This window comes from Podarcis erhardii (genome assembly GCF_964252035.2).
Source record: "Podarcis erhardii genome assembly, chromosome: 3".
Classification (NCBI taxonomy): domain Eukaryota; kingdom Metazoa; phylum Chordata; class Lepidosauria; order Squamata; family Lacertidae; genus Podarcis; species Podarcis erhardii.
In genome coordinates, this window is record NC_138507.1 from 29,013,721 (window position 1) to 29,031,851 (window position 18,131).

An 18,131-nucleotide genomic window follows, 5' to 3' on the forward strand; every position below is an offset into this window, starting at 1 on the left:
CAAGGCACCACAGAACTAGCTGAATACATATTTTGGTACAGTTGTTATGTACATCCCATGCCATTTGTTGCATACAGTTAGTTGTGCATCAATAGAGATAAATCAGGGTCAATGTTTTATTTTTTTCAAAGTATTTCAGGTGGTTTAAAGGTGCTCCATGCAAAATGTTAAGTTTATACAGTGGTGCCCCGCAAGACGAATGCCTCGCAAGACGAAAAACTCACTAGACAAAAGAGTTTTCCGTTTTTTGAGTCGTTCCGCAAGACGAATTTCCCTATGGGCTTGCTTCGCAAGACGAAACGTCTTGCGAGTTTGTTTCCTTTTTCTTAAAGCCACTAAGCCGTTAATAGCCGCTAAGCCGCTAATAGCTGTGCTTCGCAAGACGGAAAAACCGCAAGACGGAGAGACTTGCGGAACGGATTAATTTCGTCTTGCGAGGCACCACTGTACAAATTATCAGTGAGTAGTCCTAGGCCAAAAAACTAAAAGGAGAACTTTAAATTCAACTTCTATTTGCTCAATATGCATCCAAACCACAAGCTAATAATGGCAAATTACTCTACCGCAGAATTCTTCCCCTACTATCCCCACTGCAAATAGAAACAAAGATGGAAAAAACTTACCAGGCCAGTGATGTTGGGGTTTGCTCCCCTTTCAAGAAGCAGTTCAGCTGCTTCAGTACGGCCTTTGTAGCATGCCCACATAAGGGCGTTCCATCCACCCTAACACAGGAAATCAATACATGGACCATTTTAAAATCTATTTTCAGCATTTGCATAAAATATTATGTTTCACAATTGTTAGCCCAGTTCTCTGGTGCAAACAACTTGCTACTGAGCAATGAAATCAAGGAGTATTAATCCATCTAAACTACTTTTAGCTGAAAATTCCTATTATATGCTCTAGTTCAGGGGTGTGGAAACGGTGTCCCTCCAGATGTGGCTAGACTCTCAGCAGCACTCCAGACATTGTTGGATTACAACTCCCATCATCCATAAGAATTTCAAAGGTTACCAGAATTTTGATAAATTTTCAAAAGAACAAACTCTGAAGCACCTGGTAGGATGGCGCTATGCTGCTCACCTGACCTCTCTCAGGATGAGTTGCTTCTGCATATTGGGAGGGGAAGCTGGGAGCATGGTCAGCACAGTGCAAATGCCAATCTGCTGTACTTGTTTACACCACACCAGCCAGAGGGAGGTCTGGCGAGTGGCACAACCCAAGCATGCTGTCAGCTACTAGAAGTACAGATCTATCTGTGCTGCAACTTAATTAAAAAAAAGGCCTACACCATTTTGAAGGACTAAAATGTTATTTGTTTATTACACGCCCTTCACCCTAAGATCCCATATGCCATACCATGTCTCGATGTTCCATGTTCACATTGCAATTAAGTAGCTCTGACACAATGGCAGCATGTCCCTCTTTAGCAGCTGAGATAAGAGCTGTCCAGTTATCCTAAAGTGAGAAAAAGGAAAAATTAACAGTCCAATAGCTAACTAAAACCACAGTTTATACCAGTTGAAGTGAAGTGACTATACCTTGAAGAAATAGACTTCTTATCCCAGGATAGGGAAGGACAATGTGGTGCCCTTGAGATGTTGTAATATATATAGACTACAACTCCCATCATCTCAGAACATGGCTATGCTGGCTGAGATTGATGGGAACTATAGTCAGGAACATCTGGAGGGTACCATTTGGGTACCTGATTCATATGGGGTGCGGCAAGTGATAAAACACACACTCTTGTCTGGACCTGTCGTGCTTACAAGACTCCCAAGTCTAGCACATGAGAGGGATTAACAAGAGAATTACGTGGTCAAAATAGGACATGCAGCAGGAGGAGAGAATAATACAGCAAGGAATTAGATCACCCATTCAATACTTACTGCATCTTCCAAGTTGCAGTTGGCACCTTTCTTTATCAATTCTTGGACAATTTCTAAGTTGCCTTGCTCAGCAGCTAGCATTAACGGAGTCTGACCATTCTGAAATTAAACGAAACATGCAATTACATTGTCAGAAACTAATAAATTGTACAGGTGGTCTTACAGGTAGATTCTTATACAAGAATGCTGCTAATGTTTTATGCGTTGCTTCACAATGGCACACAAAGTGTAATTTTTAAAGAAACAAACAGAAATTGTAGTACAACTCCTGAAAACATTATTAGAAAGATGGGTCCATTGTTACAAGTTTTAGCAAACTGAAGGGGCACTGTTTACTGCTGCTTAATAAGCATCCTGCACTAATTATTTTCTTGTGTGTGTCCCCCCATATTATACTGTAAATGTCTGTTTCATCCAAAAAGAATTTCTGATCAAACATTTATTTTCATAAAGGATTTTCGTTGTTGTTGCTATACTGCAATAGAACACCACCCCGCCTTGAAATTATGGTGTTCTGATAGGTTTTTAAATCTACTTTTCCATGTGGGCACCTGATGGATTATTGACAAATTCATATGCATCACTTGGTATCTTTCCACCCACTGACAATCAGCTGAACACTGTGAAGTACCTCTACTTAAAAGTAGCATTTATGTGATGTTTGTTTCGCATATCCAAGTCCTCACAGTTGATGATTATAGAGTATGGACTATTGAGCAGCATGATTGCTTTAAATAAATAAAACCATTCTACATGGATTTTGAATTTCCTACAGGAAATAAATTTTGGTACAAAAGTGTACTTTCTGAAAACAAATGGAATGGGAAATAAAATGGATGCGTGTTTAGCCCTAATTATGCTGTTAAAGCGAACAGCATTGAAGAGAGGGAAATGGCTAAGGCTAAAACCCATCAACGGCAGGAATCTTTTTTTTTTTTTTCCTGTCAAGGGCTACACTTCCCCAAGGATAATCTGCCAGGGGCTGCATGGTGGTAGTTATGTGAAACCAGAGCCAATTATGGGGGAAGCCAGAAACAAAAAGGTGTCCTTAATTAATTAATCCAGAATAATGAAAGCCCTGGGACTTCCGGGTTAGCGCCACCGCCGAATGGCGGATTCCCTCCGAGCTCCGGAGGGAATCGGCTCAGCAGGGGTCGGGTCCTGCCGCGGCGGCGATGCGGGGACCCTAAAAAACCACAGGCGCGGAAGCCTGTGGACCTGGTGACTCGGCGGGCACCATTTGCGCCCCCCCGACCTGCGAAGGAGCCTTTTTGAAGGCTGCGGAACAGGGGACGGGGAGCGGCATGGTGCTGAGAGTCCTCTGCTTCCCCTGCTGAGTGAAGCCGCATGCCATGGACGGAGAGCGCTGACTTTTTCCTGTGTACATTCGGATTAAAAGCAACAACCCGTGAGTAATACGGAAATTGGACTTATAAAAGAAAGAATTTTTCTGAATTTGGCACGATCGGGGAAGACGCAAAGAGGAAGTCCGTCTCCCCTGCCTTGTAAACAATCTGAAGCAAGGACTAAATAATTAAGGTCGAGAGAATATCTCCTTTTTATTGGAAAACTATCAATTACACGGATTGACAGTATAAGTAATTGTGCTGGAGGATAAGAGCTAACTTTGAGAGCCAAAGTGCCCCCCCCCCGAGACCCGGGAGCGATCCACGAGAGGAGCCTGCCGAGGAGATATAGAAGACTTTGACAGCTGTCAAAGTTAGCTGTCAAAGTGGGAAAAAATAGAGAACTTTGTTTCTGATGTTTTTGCTGGTTACACTAGCTACAATATAGTGATAAATTGTTGAAAATAAAGAAGAATTGAAACAAGTTAACTGGACTTTTGGGCTGGAAGTGAAAGGAATACTCAATAACCAGAATCCCTCTAGAGGGATTCAGGGACACTACAAGAATGGAAATAGGTCAAAAAATACTAGCTGATCTGGACGAGGTTGCTTTTCTCGTGAGAAAACTGGTAGAGCAGAGTCATGTTTTGTCTACAGTCCAGGCAGCTGAACAAGAAAAGAAACTTGAGAAACTTGAGGAAGTGGAGAAAGAGATATTTGCTGAACAGGAGCACCAGGAAGGAGGGGCTGAAATGTTGCAGAAGGCAAAAGAGAGCCGGAGGCCTGTCAAGATGGATATAAAAGAAAAAAAGGACTGGATGATGAAAATTTGGTTTGAACTGAAGAAGGAGGAATGGAAAGATCTCCCTTTGTGGAGATCTGAAGATTTTGGGACATTGGGACCTAAAAGGATTAAGAAACAAGTTTTGAGCTCCACCTTTAAATTTGGAGGCCCGGCCGGATGGAACATGGACAATTTTGGGACAGAGCCCTTCCGAGATTTGGTGGTTAATACAAAGGACTATCAAAAAAACCAGCAGAAAGGAACTGAGAGAGAATTAAGAGCCTCTGACGTGAGGAATCCAGGCTGATAGTAGATGGACTAATGGACAATGGTTTGGGGATTGAAACCAGGAAAGGGAGGGTGGGGTTTGGGAATCCGAAGGGTGTACAAATATATTCTGATCCTTTCTATTGTTTCTTTTTTTGTATTGCTATTAGTATAAAAATGGGGAATTCGTGTAAGGGAAATTGGGTCAACCTTAGAAAAAGTCTGTAAGTATAATGATCAATGCATATAAGTTAAAATTTGATATATAAACTGAATTAAGTATAATAACAAATTAGGGTTAAAAATTAAGGATAAGAACTTGTTGAATAAATATTTGGACATGGAATACAAGAAGGGGAGGTGAGGGGAAGTCGTAGAAAAAAGTTATCGAAAATAAGGATTGTAAATGTTGAATTCTTTTTTTTCCCCTTTTTTAACTCTGTTTTTTCTCTTTTGTTTTTTTTTTTTCTTTTTTGTATTATCTGAAACTCCAATAAATATCACTTAAAAAAACAAAACAGAATAATGAAAGCCCTGCTTCAATTTCACCATGGAGATCTTGTATTAAAATACCCAATCCTCTGCAGGTCTACTCAGAAGTTAAGTCCACTGGGCTTGATAAGGTTTCTCTCAAATAAGATTACAGAGAGTTTTTTTATTATTATTTCTTTATACAACAGATCTCTACAGTTACTATGCTGGAAAACAAGTGAAAGCCATTCCTTTCTGACTTAGCAGGCAGCTATACATATGCATCACAGAAACTCTATCAGAGAGTGGGGAGAAAGATGTCTTTTCTCCAAATTATACAACTAGGAAAAAAGTAAAGAAACATCAATTTATTTTTATCGAATAAAATTATCCCCCCCCCCCAAATTCATACCTCCACATTGTAGAACAACACAGCGGCATATGTTTATCGATTATAAAAATGTATGTCTACAATATTTATTAAAATATTTATTACAAATTTATCTTACCTCATTCCTCTCATCCACATCTTTGCACTTCTCAAGAAGTGCCTTCAAAGCAGGAACATTTTCTTCTTCTACATATGTCACCAAACTCTGAGACACGAGACTCGCCATCTTTAGCCAAACTCCACAATGCTAGTTATCTATGTTAACAAGAAAAACAATTTTAATGTATCGCATGAGGTTTTTGCACAGAGTGGAACAATACAATGACAGAAAACCTACTGCAAGAAACAATTTCTATTGTGCCAAAATTGTTCTGGGTGCTCCAAACTACAGAGGCAATACAGTCCTCAACCAGAAGATTTTATGAGGTGGTAAGGAGTAGCCATGTTATCCTGAAGAGACGGAGAAACATGAGCATGAACTAATAGAAAGCAGAAGGGTGGCATAGAAGATTGTCCATGAAAAAGCAGAAACACAAAGCCTGTGGTGGGTTGTGAAAAGCTTTGCTAAATTTTTAATTTTTTTAAAAAAAAGAAGTCAACCCCGAAACTTAAATATTAGCCCACCATTGTAGAGTTGGCTTCTGGGTGTTCTGTCTGGCACTTATTCCGCTTGAAATAAAACATTTAAAATGCATTGTTAATGCAGAAAGATTTCAACAGAAAATAGATTGGTAGCTGTTGTTTAACTGAATTACTAAATGTTTAGTCATCTGTTTGGTACAAGCTTTACAGCTAGGAGCCAAAGAACATCTGATGCGAGAGACTTCAAGTTCACAGCAACCACTGGGAAGCTCCAACTGCCATCAGGGCAGTGGAGCTGGGCTGCTTAAACCTTATCCAGGGCGGTACAGTGGTACCTCTGGTTATGTACTTAATTCATTCCGGAGGTCCGTTCTTAACCTGAAACTGTTCTTAACCTGAAGCACCACTTTAGCTAATGGGGCCTCCTGCTGCTGCCGTGCCGCTGCGTGATTTCTGTTCTCATCCTGAAGCAAAGTTCTTAACCCGAGGTACTATTTCTGGGTTAGCGGAGTCTGTAACCTGAAGCGTATGTAACCCGAGGTACCACTGTACTGATTTAAATGGGAAATCACCTTAAAATGGAACTTACGTCAATGGGACCTACCATAAAATGTTTCTGTGCAGAACATTCCTATTCAAGTTTCCCTGGACTCTACTGTACACTCAAACATCCTCTCTCTGCCACCTCCCCACCCTGTTTCCCCCCCCCCCTTCTGCTCAGTCTGGATTCTGTACCCACTGTGTCCTCAATGGTTCCCCACCTTACACTTTTCCCAGCAATATCTTTTATATTCCTGTAAATAATCCTGTAGTTCTCCCAAGCCTTCCAATACCTCCCTCTTTTGCATGTTTCAGCTACACTAGGATCAGTACTCAGAATGAGTTCCAAGCGAGGACCTGCAAAATAATGATGCAGCCTATCCATGGCGTGAATCAGTAACCTCCCGTTGTAGCTCAGGAGGCTGAAAAAACAAAAGCTAGCACCAAATACAGGAATCTCTGCTCTTACCTGGGTCCTACATATATATTTCCCACTCCCATTTTTTGAACATTTTAAAGTGAAACTGGTCTGCATGCAAGTTAAAGGAATTAAACTTTTCTGCATGCAGCTGAGTTGCTTGATTTAGCCTGGAAGGAGGTCACAGGGGGCAATTTACTGCAACCTGAGAAGTGTGTGTGTTCACGCATGGCGTGTGCATATGAACAGGAATCTAAACCAGTCTCAACCCTACTTCATCTGCAATATTAACTATGGATTACACTGCAGAGTTTCTGTAAACTACTGTCAACAAGGCTGAAATAAGGGTATAATAATGAACTGCACTGCAACATTATACTACTCTCTTAGCTACTCTGGGATATTTAAAATAAACTATTCTAGAAGACAAGCTTAAGTGAGCTACCTGAAATCAGCTAAAATAAGCTTTGCTTCATTAGCATCATTAGCATTCATGTACCATCATTAGCAGAGTAAAAAAAAAATACATGGACTACAATTTTGCTAACATTCTACAATTACAGAAGGAAAAGCACAGATGATCAAATTTGGGGAGAAACTGATTTTTATAACAAACTGAAATAACCAGTTTTCAGGGCAATGTTGAACTATGCATATTACACCATACAGATGAAGGAAGTATGTTACTTTCTTAGTTTTCCTAATTTAAAAGCAGCATCAAAACCACTGATGACTGAAGTTAATATAAACCCAGGATCTCTGCCCTGCCATCTTGCCTGTTTAAGATTGCTAATTGCTGTAAACGTATATGAGCCTGTTCTGCATTTATTCATGGTTGCAAGCCTCACATTTGCAAGCAAAGTAGAAACCTCAGAGAGAATGGCCATTTGGAGCCATGGAGGTAATTTGTCTAGTAAAATTGGCAGTGCATTAGAGACATAATCATAAAGGTAGGAAATTTGCTGAAAAGAACTATAATTTATATTACGAATTATTTTGAGGTGAATTTTTGATTAGTAACTGGGTTTGTAAAAGAATTTATTCTGTCTACAATTTCTGTCATGCACGTAACTTGCAACAACTATTAAAAAAATTAACACACCTTCCCCAGAATATGATGAATCTTCCTACATGACATCTATCGGGTCATATATTCTCAGTTATCCAGTATGCACGTAACTGTTGAGATGAGCAGCAATAACTAACTTCCACAACTAGGTGAGGTCCCTCTATTCTGTGTCCTACCACACCCAAGCACAACCAGGCACCATACAAATTTTTACACAACAATTTGAGACATAAATCATATATTTCATCTGAAATTGTCAGTAAAAACTGGATTCACAGCCCTTGAAAAGCACTGGCTCCTTCTTACAAAGCTGCTACCTACTGCTTTGAAAACATTTCTAGCTATCCTAAACAGAGCAGAAAACATCACATAATTTCACCAATTTTGCACTCCTGTTCAGATTGGATACCTGGGTCAACTTTTCCCTAATTACACTACCAAGCCTTGATTTGAATGTGATTTCTGGAAGCTTGCTACCTACACTTCCAGCATATACACTGCTTAAAAGTAAGACACAATTGCTGCTTTGCTATAAATGCATTTTGCACATTTCAAACTCCTGTGATAACTTAGCTGCTGAGTCGGCAAAGAACTCTCTTTAATGTCGCTTGCTTTACTCTGTGACTTCAATATAAACCGCAAGCGACTGATGCTACAGTAATGTGGAAATAATGTTTCATTCAACAGTCTGTTAGGATAGATAGTCCCCCCCCCCCTGCAAAAAAAAAAAAAGTCGCTTAAGGGCACATCAAATGTGGTGCATATGTAAGAGACCGGTGTGTGCACCCTGTGGGGTTTTATCAGCCATACATGTTGCCATCTGTAGAGAAACAAGGAGCTAAGGTTGACAACACATCTCACTGATTTTATACATGTGAGTAAAAGCATTCGGTGATGCATTAGAGGTGACCCAATCTTTGGATTGCTGACCCTAAAAGGCAATATGGTACAGGTGAATGAAAACAGAAGCCTGAAGGGCAGAAAGTCCAGCTGCTGAGGCAGCATTTGAGGTAAGCTGGTGTTTGTAACTTTGCACTTCCTGTCTAAGACAGAGAAGTCTCACTGCTTTGTGGGATAAGCCTGAGCCCTAGAGATGGCCTTAACAGATTCTTCAGTCATAAAAGTTTGAGCCTTTGTGTGCTCTTAACACTCCCCATAGGTCTCCAACTTCATATGGAATGGAAGACAGATGGAAAAGGTTGAAAGATAATAGCTCTCAACAGTAACACTTACTTCTTAACCATGCTATTCCAAGTAATTGCCATATTCTGCTTGCCTTATTCATAATTAACAGTTTCTAAAAATTGCCATGTAAACAGTCTACTATGCAACTTCCTAGAAAACTCTTAAAAGAGTTACATACTGCTGTATATCAAAGGAAGTTTCTGCACTATGGTCTGTTGTGTTTCCATCTGTCAATTACTGCAAGTCATATGCTACACATGAATGTCTACCATGGCCACACAAACTCATTTCTAACCATTTTGAGACGGGTAGCTATGTTAATCTACTGCAGCAAAAACAAAAATCAGTATTGTTGCACCTTAAAGACTAAGAGAAACTTTTTGAAAGAGCAACTGAAACTTCCAAGTACAAAAATATTAGAAATCAGTAACTATATATGGACTGAAAACAGGGATAAGTGTTATACCAACAACTACAGACACAGCCAAGGGATGAGACAGAAAGAGCTGTTCCTGCAGAAACACAACTAAAAACTAGGTCTAGGACAGAGGCAGACAATACCAATTAGGCCTGGGTGATACCTACTGTTCAGATCCATTTACAATCTATCAGATCCAACTGCAGATTCTGCAGTCATCCCTCTACAATATGCAGAATGGATACTTATCTCCAATTTTAAACCATTAGTGCCATCACACCACCCAAGAAGCTTCAGGAATGCTAAGGAAGTTTTAGCAGGGTTCACAAAGAGGCGTTGTACATGCTCTTCATTAGGATTTGCCGGATGATGGGTCAGTGTGTGTGTGTGTGTGTGTGTGTGTGTGTGTGTGTGTCATAGTGCTATTGTTAGGATTTCTGCTTCTGACTAGGAGAAAACTCATAATTTTCCTATCATTGCTTGATGACAAAGTCTTACCATAAGTCGAAGCATCATCTGATTTTGTCCTATCTAGGATGGTTTTCAGCAACATCAGATACAGTTTTCACACCCAAAGCTTAAATCAGCGCCTCCCTCAACAGAAATCCCAAATCTGTAAAGGCTGGAACACTCATTTGTCCCCCCCCCCCAATTTCAATTCTTCTCCTGTGTTAGCGACACTTATACATAGCTCAAAAAGGGGAAATGCACTCTATGAAACACATTTCTAAGGTGTTAATTTCTTTATTCATTAGAATATATAGTACTAGGCTTGATATCAATATCAAGACCACAATGGCTGCTTCACCCAGGAGTATATTCAGACTACCCAATATGAACATATAAAACTGCCTTAGATGACCTGGGCAGTTAGTCAAACACTGTAGGAAACACAGGAGAGGCCACACACTTACCATAACTTGAGCATTTCCACATTCAGGCCCTATATGCAAGAGTGGGGAGATAGGTTAAGCCTTTTCTCTCCATGTTCAAACTCTGATCTACACAAGGAGGTGGGGTGGGCCAGCATGTGCCATGCCCATTTCCATCTTCCATGAAATTCATTTCTACAGTGTGGTGTAGTGGTTAAGAGCGGTAGACTCATAATCTGGTGAACCGGGTTCGCGTCTCCGCTCCTCCACATGCAGCTGCTGAGTGACCTTGGGCTAGTTACACTTCTTTGAAGTCTCTCAGCCCCACTCACCTCACAGAGTGTTTGTTGTGGGGGAGGAAGGGAAAGGAGAATGTCAGCCGCTTTGTGACTCCTTCGGGTAGTGATTGTTGTTGTTGTTTAGTCATTTAGTCATGTCCGACTCTTCGTGACCCCATGGACCAGAGCACGCCAGGCACTCCTGTCTTCCACTGCCTCCCACAGTTTGGTCAGATTCATGTTCGTAGCTTCGAGAACAGTGTCCAACCATCTCGTCCTCTGTCGTCCCCTTCTCCTTGTGCCCTCAATCTTTCCCAACATCAGGGTCTTTTCCAGGGAGTCTTCTCTTCTCATGAGGTGGCCAAAGTATTGGAGCCTCAGCTTGAAGATCTGTCCTTCCAGTGAGCACTCAGGGCTGATTTCCTTAAGAATGGATACATTTGATCTTCTTGCAGTCCATGGGACTCCCAAGAGTCTCCTCCAGCACCATAATTCAAAAGCATCAATTCTTCGGCGATCAGCCTTCTTTATGGTCCAGCTCTCACTTCCATACATCACTACTGGGAAAACCATGGCTTTTACTACATGGACATTTGTTGGCAAGGTGATGTCTCTGCTTTTTAAGATGTTCAGGTAGTGATAAAGCAGGATATCAAATCCAAATTCTTCTTCTTCTACACTACTTGACTGTCTACTAACTAAGTGACACCACTAGCCCAGAGAAACTTTTATTGGGTGGTTTAGAAATATTTAAAATAAATACCACAAATAACCCAGAGATGCATTTTAAATAAAAGGGCACATTCTACTCATGTAAAAACATGCTGATTCCCGGACCGTCCGCGGGCCGGATTTAGAAGGTGATTGGGCCGGATCCGGCCCCCAGCCCTTAGTTTGCCTACCCATGATGTACACAATCACTCACTGATCTGCAAGGCTACAAACAGACCTAGCACACACACACAACAGGTGCCATTAGTAAGAACACTATACAGGTACAACACAATCATTTGTAATGCATTCAGTTATATTCCTCCCTCCATGAATTGTTACCTGGCAAAAGCTATTTCATCGGACTATAGGAGAGGGAGTGAAAGCAGGGCCACTATTAGCCCAACTCAGAGCACAGAAAACGTCTGGCTCATCATCTCTCTAAAATAGTTCCAATCCGAGCTGTTCGTTCTATGAGTTTGTAACTAATACCTAGGGCCTGGGTTGACTTTTTCCTCCTCCCCTCCAGCCCTCCCCTGTTTTGGGCTGTAAGTCTGAGGACAAGGACTGTCTCCCTTTTGATCTCTAATGATTATTTATTATTTATACTATTTCATAGCCACCTGATATAAAAAAACCCAATATACAAGAATTAAAAACAGATGCAACAACAACCAACCACTTTGTCAACACAATTCTAAAAGCAACATCTCATAACTAGCAGAAGACAGACCAATTTAAACACCCAGCAGATTAAGTGTCAAATGCCTAGGAGGAGAGAAAAGTCTTTGCCTAAAGCCAAAAAATTTTAATTTTAGCACCAGGCACATCTCATTAGGGAACAACTACTCTGGGGATCTTTCTTGGTCAGAGAAGGATAAAAATTCTTCAGATATGTACAGTGGTACCTCTGGTTACATACTTAATTCGTTCCGGAGGTCCATTCTTAACCTGAAACTGTTCTTAACCTGAAGCACCACTTTAGCTAATGGGGCCTCCTGCTGCCGCCGCACCGCCAGAGCCTGATTTCTGTTCTCATCCTGAAGTAAAGTTCTTAACCCGAGGTACTATTCCTGGGTTAGTGGAGTCTGTCATCTGAAGCGTATGTAACCTGAAGCTTATGTAACCCAAGGTACCACTGTATAAATAAGTGAATATGAAGAGGCCAACACCAGACAGTCAAAAACACTGCATAATTATTAATAACCTCAGGAACATTTAGATTTTAAACACTGGATGTATTCATCTCAGAAAACCCTATACAATGATTCCCCAGTCAAATATAGAAATAATAAGCAGGTTCACCACTTTCAAAATAATTAATGCTACTCTTTTCATTCTTAATCATTTGTTTTCACAAATTCTTACAGAACACTGTTGCTTCCCTTTTCTTGGATTCCCCACCCCTCAACACATTAATTCCTCTACAACTGTAATTCAGTAAATATTCTCCAGTTATTCTCCTGTTACAAAAAAATGAAATAAATAGCTAACTGAATGAAAATAAAAGTTAAAAATAAAGCAATTACTATAATCACAATCAGTGATAATATTTTTTATCACAATATATCCATCCACCCATTCACACAAATAATGTAATACCATTCAGACACCACATACTTAACTGGAGCTGGCAACCATTATTGCTCATACTTACCATGTGCTGTTTTTGAAATTCCACTTTTTCATGATCTTAAAAAAAAACCCATTCTGTTCTTAGGGCACATATAAAACCTGGAAGGCTTCCAGCCATTTCTCCATTCACTTTCATTCTTGCATTTCTTAAACTACAAATCAACTAGACACTGTGTCTGCACAGCACCAAGCACAAAGCCAATAGTATGAATTCTATTCTCTGATTTTTAAAAAAATGTTAAGATAACAATGCTAACAAAATTCAGCCATCAACCATCCTTAGACAGCGTCTCCTTTGACAATAAGCTCAAGATGTCCTTCACATATTGCACCAAAATCTGTAAGGCTGACAAAGCTACAATAAAGCAGCAATGAAATAAAGTTACCTGGAATAGGTATTGCTTATGGGTATGCATGCAAGGACACACACACACACACACACACACACACAGTTAAATCTGAGACTGTTGCTTTTACACAGGTTTACAAGATATCGCATGGTAGATGGGATTACTTGTCTGTTTTGTTTCCTTAGGGGAAATTTATACACCGAAATACACTGGTTAGACTTTCAGGCACACAAAAGACGGGTGTGTTTTCTGTGACACAGCACAACCCACACGCACATCTACTAAGAAATAAAAGGGTAAAAAGGTAAAGAAATAAACCCCACTGAGTACAGGTAAACGAGTGCAGGATTTCAGCCTAACACAGCGACCCCCCCTTTCCTACAATTTCTCACCCCCAAGACAACGGCAACTCCCGGGGTTTTGACTGACGCCGCAAACAAGCGGGCACTGAAGAGAAGAAGCCACCCAGACGCGCGTCCAAAACATTCACACGTTCGGGGACGTCATCGAGGAAGGGGGGGAGGGCGGAAGAAATACATACTGAAGAGGCTAAAGCAGCAACCTGTCCTCCTCCAAAAGTAACTGGGCAGAGACAACCAGCCTCACCGCCGCTATTCTGTGCCTTCCACCATGGCTCCTCCGCCTGACTGCGAGGTGGTGGGGTTTGGGGAAGGAGGAAGAGGATGCTGGGCGGTGCCGGCTCCACTTCCCTTTGTTTTGACAGGTTCACACGACCACCCTCCCCCGGAGACCCCTCGCCCATCAAACGCCCCTTACCAGCAAGAACGGGAGACCCTGGGTGGAGGAAGAGGGCGAAGGGGGTCGTCGTAGCAGCGTCAGGGCCGCCTCAGAGCCCGGCGAGGGTCTGGAGCTTCTCCTCCTCCTTCACCACTCCCCGCGAGTAGCGGCGGCAGCCATCTTGCCTTCTCCGCCCCTCGCTCCGTTCTCGGCGCGGTCACGTGGGCGCGGCTGGCCTCCTCCTCCTCCTCCTCCTCGGGCTGAGGCGGGCGAGCTTGAGAGCGGCGAGATTGAACGCCGGGGGGCGGGGGGAGGAGGAGGCGTGCTCTGCTCGGGGTTGAGCGCCGCTGGGTTGGGTCTGCTTGACTGGCTGGGTCTGGGTTGCCAAGCCCCCTCACACTGTAAATCAATACAAATCAATATCAATCTGAGTTTCTGTCGCCCCCCCCTCCCAACAAAAATCCAGGCTACGCCCATGTCAAGAGTGGGGGGGGGGACCCGACCTCTCCGTTTACTGTGCAACAAAGAGCCCTGTGGCACCTCCCCATAGCTGTCAATAATATTGATTTTGTCTTGAAAGAAAATTGCAACCAAGTATTAGGAGATAATTTGCAGGGAGGTGTGGGGGGGGGAACCCCCAAGATTTCGAATGTCTAGGGACCTCCACAGGGTTTAATCCAGCACTGGGCGGAGGCCCTCCAGCACACAGAGAAGCCGAGCGGCGATGCTTTGAGGTGCCACCTTGGCTGCCTCTAAGTTCGGCAAGAACCAGGGCACTCCGCCTATGGAAGTGGTTGGGGCAGGAGGTGCCAATTCCCATTTTGCTTCATGGAAGAATAATAATAATAATAATAATAATAATAATAATAATAATAATTTATTTGTACCCCTCCCATCTGACTGGGTTGCCCTAGACCACTCTAGGGCTATTATATACAAAACATAATTGTTATGTACTGAAGTTCTCACCCTGGGCCAGCAGGGGGATACTGTAGATAGTTATGCAAATAAGGGATCGAAAGTGACGTTCAGTGATTGGATAGTTTTAGAAAATTGTTACAGTTACATTGTGCTCACTGAACCCTTCAGTTCAGTTCTGTCCTGGCCTGTGAATAAACAAGAGCTGTTTGAAGAATCGCTGTGTTGCCTGAATGTTCACCCACAACTTAACAATAATAAAACATTAAACCTTAAAAAGCTTCCCTATACAGGGCTGCCTTCAGATGTCTTCTAAAAGTTATATAGTTACTCATCTCCTTGACATCCACAGGGTTGGAGCCACTACCAAGAAGGCCCTCTGGAAGGCTGGCCCTTCCTGTAGGCACACTCAACAAGGGGTTAGCAGTGCAATCATGTTCACTTGGCTTATTTTGAAATCCAAATAAGTCTGATGAGGGGATTTGCTCTCAAGTAAATGTGATTAAACCTGGAGTCTATGTGTATAGAATTTAGCAAGGAGATGCATACACCTAAGCCTTTTGAAATCAAACCATCCTATGCTCTGCACTGGGCCACTTGTTTGCCAGTAAATGTGGTTAGGGTTAGTCTATTTTTTAAAATATGGCTTACTAACCCTGCCCTGCCCTGTGGAACTAGTAATCTAGCCCATAAACATTATAAAACAGTTACAGAAGGGAGTGTCCTCTGTTTATGAACAAGTTATGAGAAGAGTAGAGTTAATTGTTGCCCTCAGAAGTTGTAGGAAGAGCCTGACTGCAGGATATATACAACTCTAATAATAGTTCCTGTGAGTAATGTGAAATTGTAACTGCACTCTCCCTTTCCAGCATAGTAGCAAGCATTTTCAGATGTTTATTTTAAACTCTACCTGGAGAGAATGTCTTTAAGGGTGGGTTAAAGGGAGGAAAAGAATAAATGGGCATCCTTTAAGGAAACAGCTCCCCCTCCCTAAAAAAGGTGGGGAACATTGGGATAATTTTACACACATCTGCATAGATGCCCAGTTTGGTCAAGAAGGTTTTTGTCGCTGTTTTACTAAGCATGGAATTCTGGAAATGTCATGAAATGGAAGACTTCTAACCCGGCAAACAGTCAAATATAAAAGAGGAGGGTGTTGATTAAGGTCATGTGACTTTCCTAGCACTCATTTCAAGATGAACCTGAATCTAAGCATTGCTAAATTGTCATAGAAACCTAACAACTATTTTGTCGGCTCTTTTCCAGGAATAGACTGAAAATGCTTCAGGACTAATTGGCTTGCTTGGCTTTTCGTGTATTAGGATTAACGCGAACGGCAGGAAACTTAGAAAGCTGACATATTCTCTAAAGCCTGCCTCATTATGTTTCTCACCTGAGGTTTGGCTTGTGGGGATACAGCAAGAGGTATTTTTTGGTTGTGGCACCAACGGAGGCCGGCACCAGTAGGGTAAATGGGGCACTATCCCACCAACTTCAGTCTGCCTTCAACCATCCCCGACTTGCCTGGCTTCTTAGTCATATCCAGCTCAGGGAGTGTTGCTGACTGTCAATTTCCTCTTTCTTATTCTCCATGTTGCTTGTTGGAGAACTCAGCAGAGAGAAAATAAGAGGCAAAACAAGGTTTAGTGGGCTCTGCCTCTACCTACTGTGGGCTTTCTGTCTTCTGCCTGACCAGTCCCAATGAGCACCAGCCAGCACTGTGTGGAATCTATGGTACGGAAATCCCTGCCCCTAACGATTCATTTGTCTCCCTATTTACCACGGCTGCTCCATCACCATAACACACACCCCCAAAAAAAAACACTTTCAGCATAGCATTCTATTTCTGCTGTAGTGTTGGCTCTTCCTAGTTTCTCCCTTTCTTTTGTGTTACTTTTGTTTGTGTTATGGGGTTTTTATGTTTTGTGCTCTTTGTAAAGAGTCTAGAGCACTTGTTGCTTTGTTGGTGGTAGAAATGGGGGGGGGGATAAGGACAACTTCCTTCATTAAGCCCTTCTGTGCCTAGTTTCTCTCAGCGTTGCCTACACAGCTCTTTTTTTTTTCTCCTTTTGGTCCACAACAAAAGACAAAGGACAAGTAAATATTGCTAACGTGTAGCTCCAAGCTCCCCATACACCAGAAGTGGGGGAACCTTTGGTCCTCCAGATATTGCTGGACTACAACTCCCATCAGCCCCAGGCCACACTGTCAGTGGTCAAGCATAATGAGTGTTGTAGTGTTTACCCAAGGGCCACAGAATCCTCATCCTTCGTTTAAGCTAAGCAAAGTAAACTACAAACAGAGTCTGACACAGCTCTGCTGGAACCACACAGAATTAGCATCTGGTTCGTTTTCCACTGAAAATCCAGGAGGTCCTCATACTGTATTCCTTGGCCCAATGAACTCCCTCCAGATATCATGCTGCTTCCGTGTACATAATTTGTGAAGGCAAAAGCACTGGCTTCAGAGAATAATCATGCCAGCTATTAAAACTTTCTGCCATTTGCTCTAATCCCAATACGAAAAAGCCAAGTAGGCCAATTGTTACTCTCCAAGCATTTTCAGTCCCAAATTACTGGGAGAACTGCTAGGTTTCTATGACAACTGAGAAGCAAGCACTACAGTCTCATTTTGTAACGTGTGACCTTGTTCTTAGTTTCTTGTTTTGTAGTTCTGTTTGACAAACCTCGAGGAAGATGTGTTGGGACTTAGGGGGAAGACTGTAGCTCCGTAGTGGGTAACTGCTTTGCAGGCACAAAGCTCCAGGTTCAATCCCTGGCTGCTGCCTGTCAGTGTCAACAATAATCAGTTAGATGGGCTAGTGGTGTGACTTAATATAAGACAGCTTCTTTTGCAGTGAAATTTCTGGAGTGCCGTGTTTTGTGAAGACGCTGCATTGTTTCAAATTTTCCTTTCCCACCTTTCATTAGAGGTTCAGGGCTATGGTTAGCCTTTTGTTTGTTTAACAAAGACAGACTGGATTATATCAGTGCTTTAAAATACTAACTTGGTTTTTCAGTACAAGTGTTTTTGCAGACTGCAGTCTTACTTTGTCAGGAATGGAACAGCGCAGGAAACGGATGAAGGTTCCAGTTTGAATGTTAAAAGAAATCGCTCATATATCTAAAAGACATACACTTTTTCTTTCTGTTATCATGTTTAGTGGTGAGAGATGAATCCATAACAAAAAATCCCAGGGTGATGGCTCCCAACACTTTCATATATTTTAAGTAACTTGGGAAAGAGAATAGCACCTGAAACAGTAG

At 42.0% G+C, this 18,131-nt stretch overlaps 1 protein-coding gene across 9 annotated transcripts in view; it reads right to left on the bottom strand.

Annotated features, from left to right (window-relative positions):
• KIDINS220 (kinase D interacting substrate 220) overlaps positions 1-14,186 on the bottom strand; it is a 59,714-nt gene extending 45,528 nt beyond the window's left edge. For 5 of the 9 annotated variants that reach the window (XM_081856701.1, XM_081856700.1, XM_081856699.1 and 2 more), the window contains exons 1-5: positions 13,987-14,182; positions 5,270-5,406; positions 1,893-1,991; positions 1,360-1,458; positions 624-722 (exon numbers count right to left, since the gene is read on the bottom strand). In XM_081856701.1, coding sequence (XP_081712827.1) covers positions 624-722; positions 1,360-1,458; positions 1,893-1,991; positions 5,270-5,377 — 405 coding nt within the window. In that variant the 5' untranslated portion in view covers positions 5,378-5,406; positions 13,987-14,182. Of the gene's footprint in view, positions 1-623; positions 723-1,359; positions 1,459-1,892; positions 1,992-5,269; positions 5,407-13,750; positions 13,881-13,986 lie in introns of those variants that run through there. The other 4 variants (XM_081856696.1, XM_081856694.1, XM_081856702.1 and 1 more) reach the window with 3 other exon arrangements.
• Between the last annotated feature and the right edge of the window lie 3,945 nt (positions 14,187-18,131).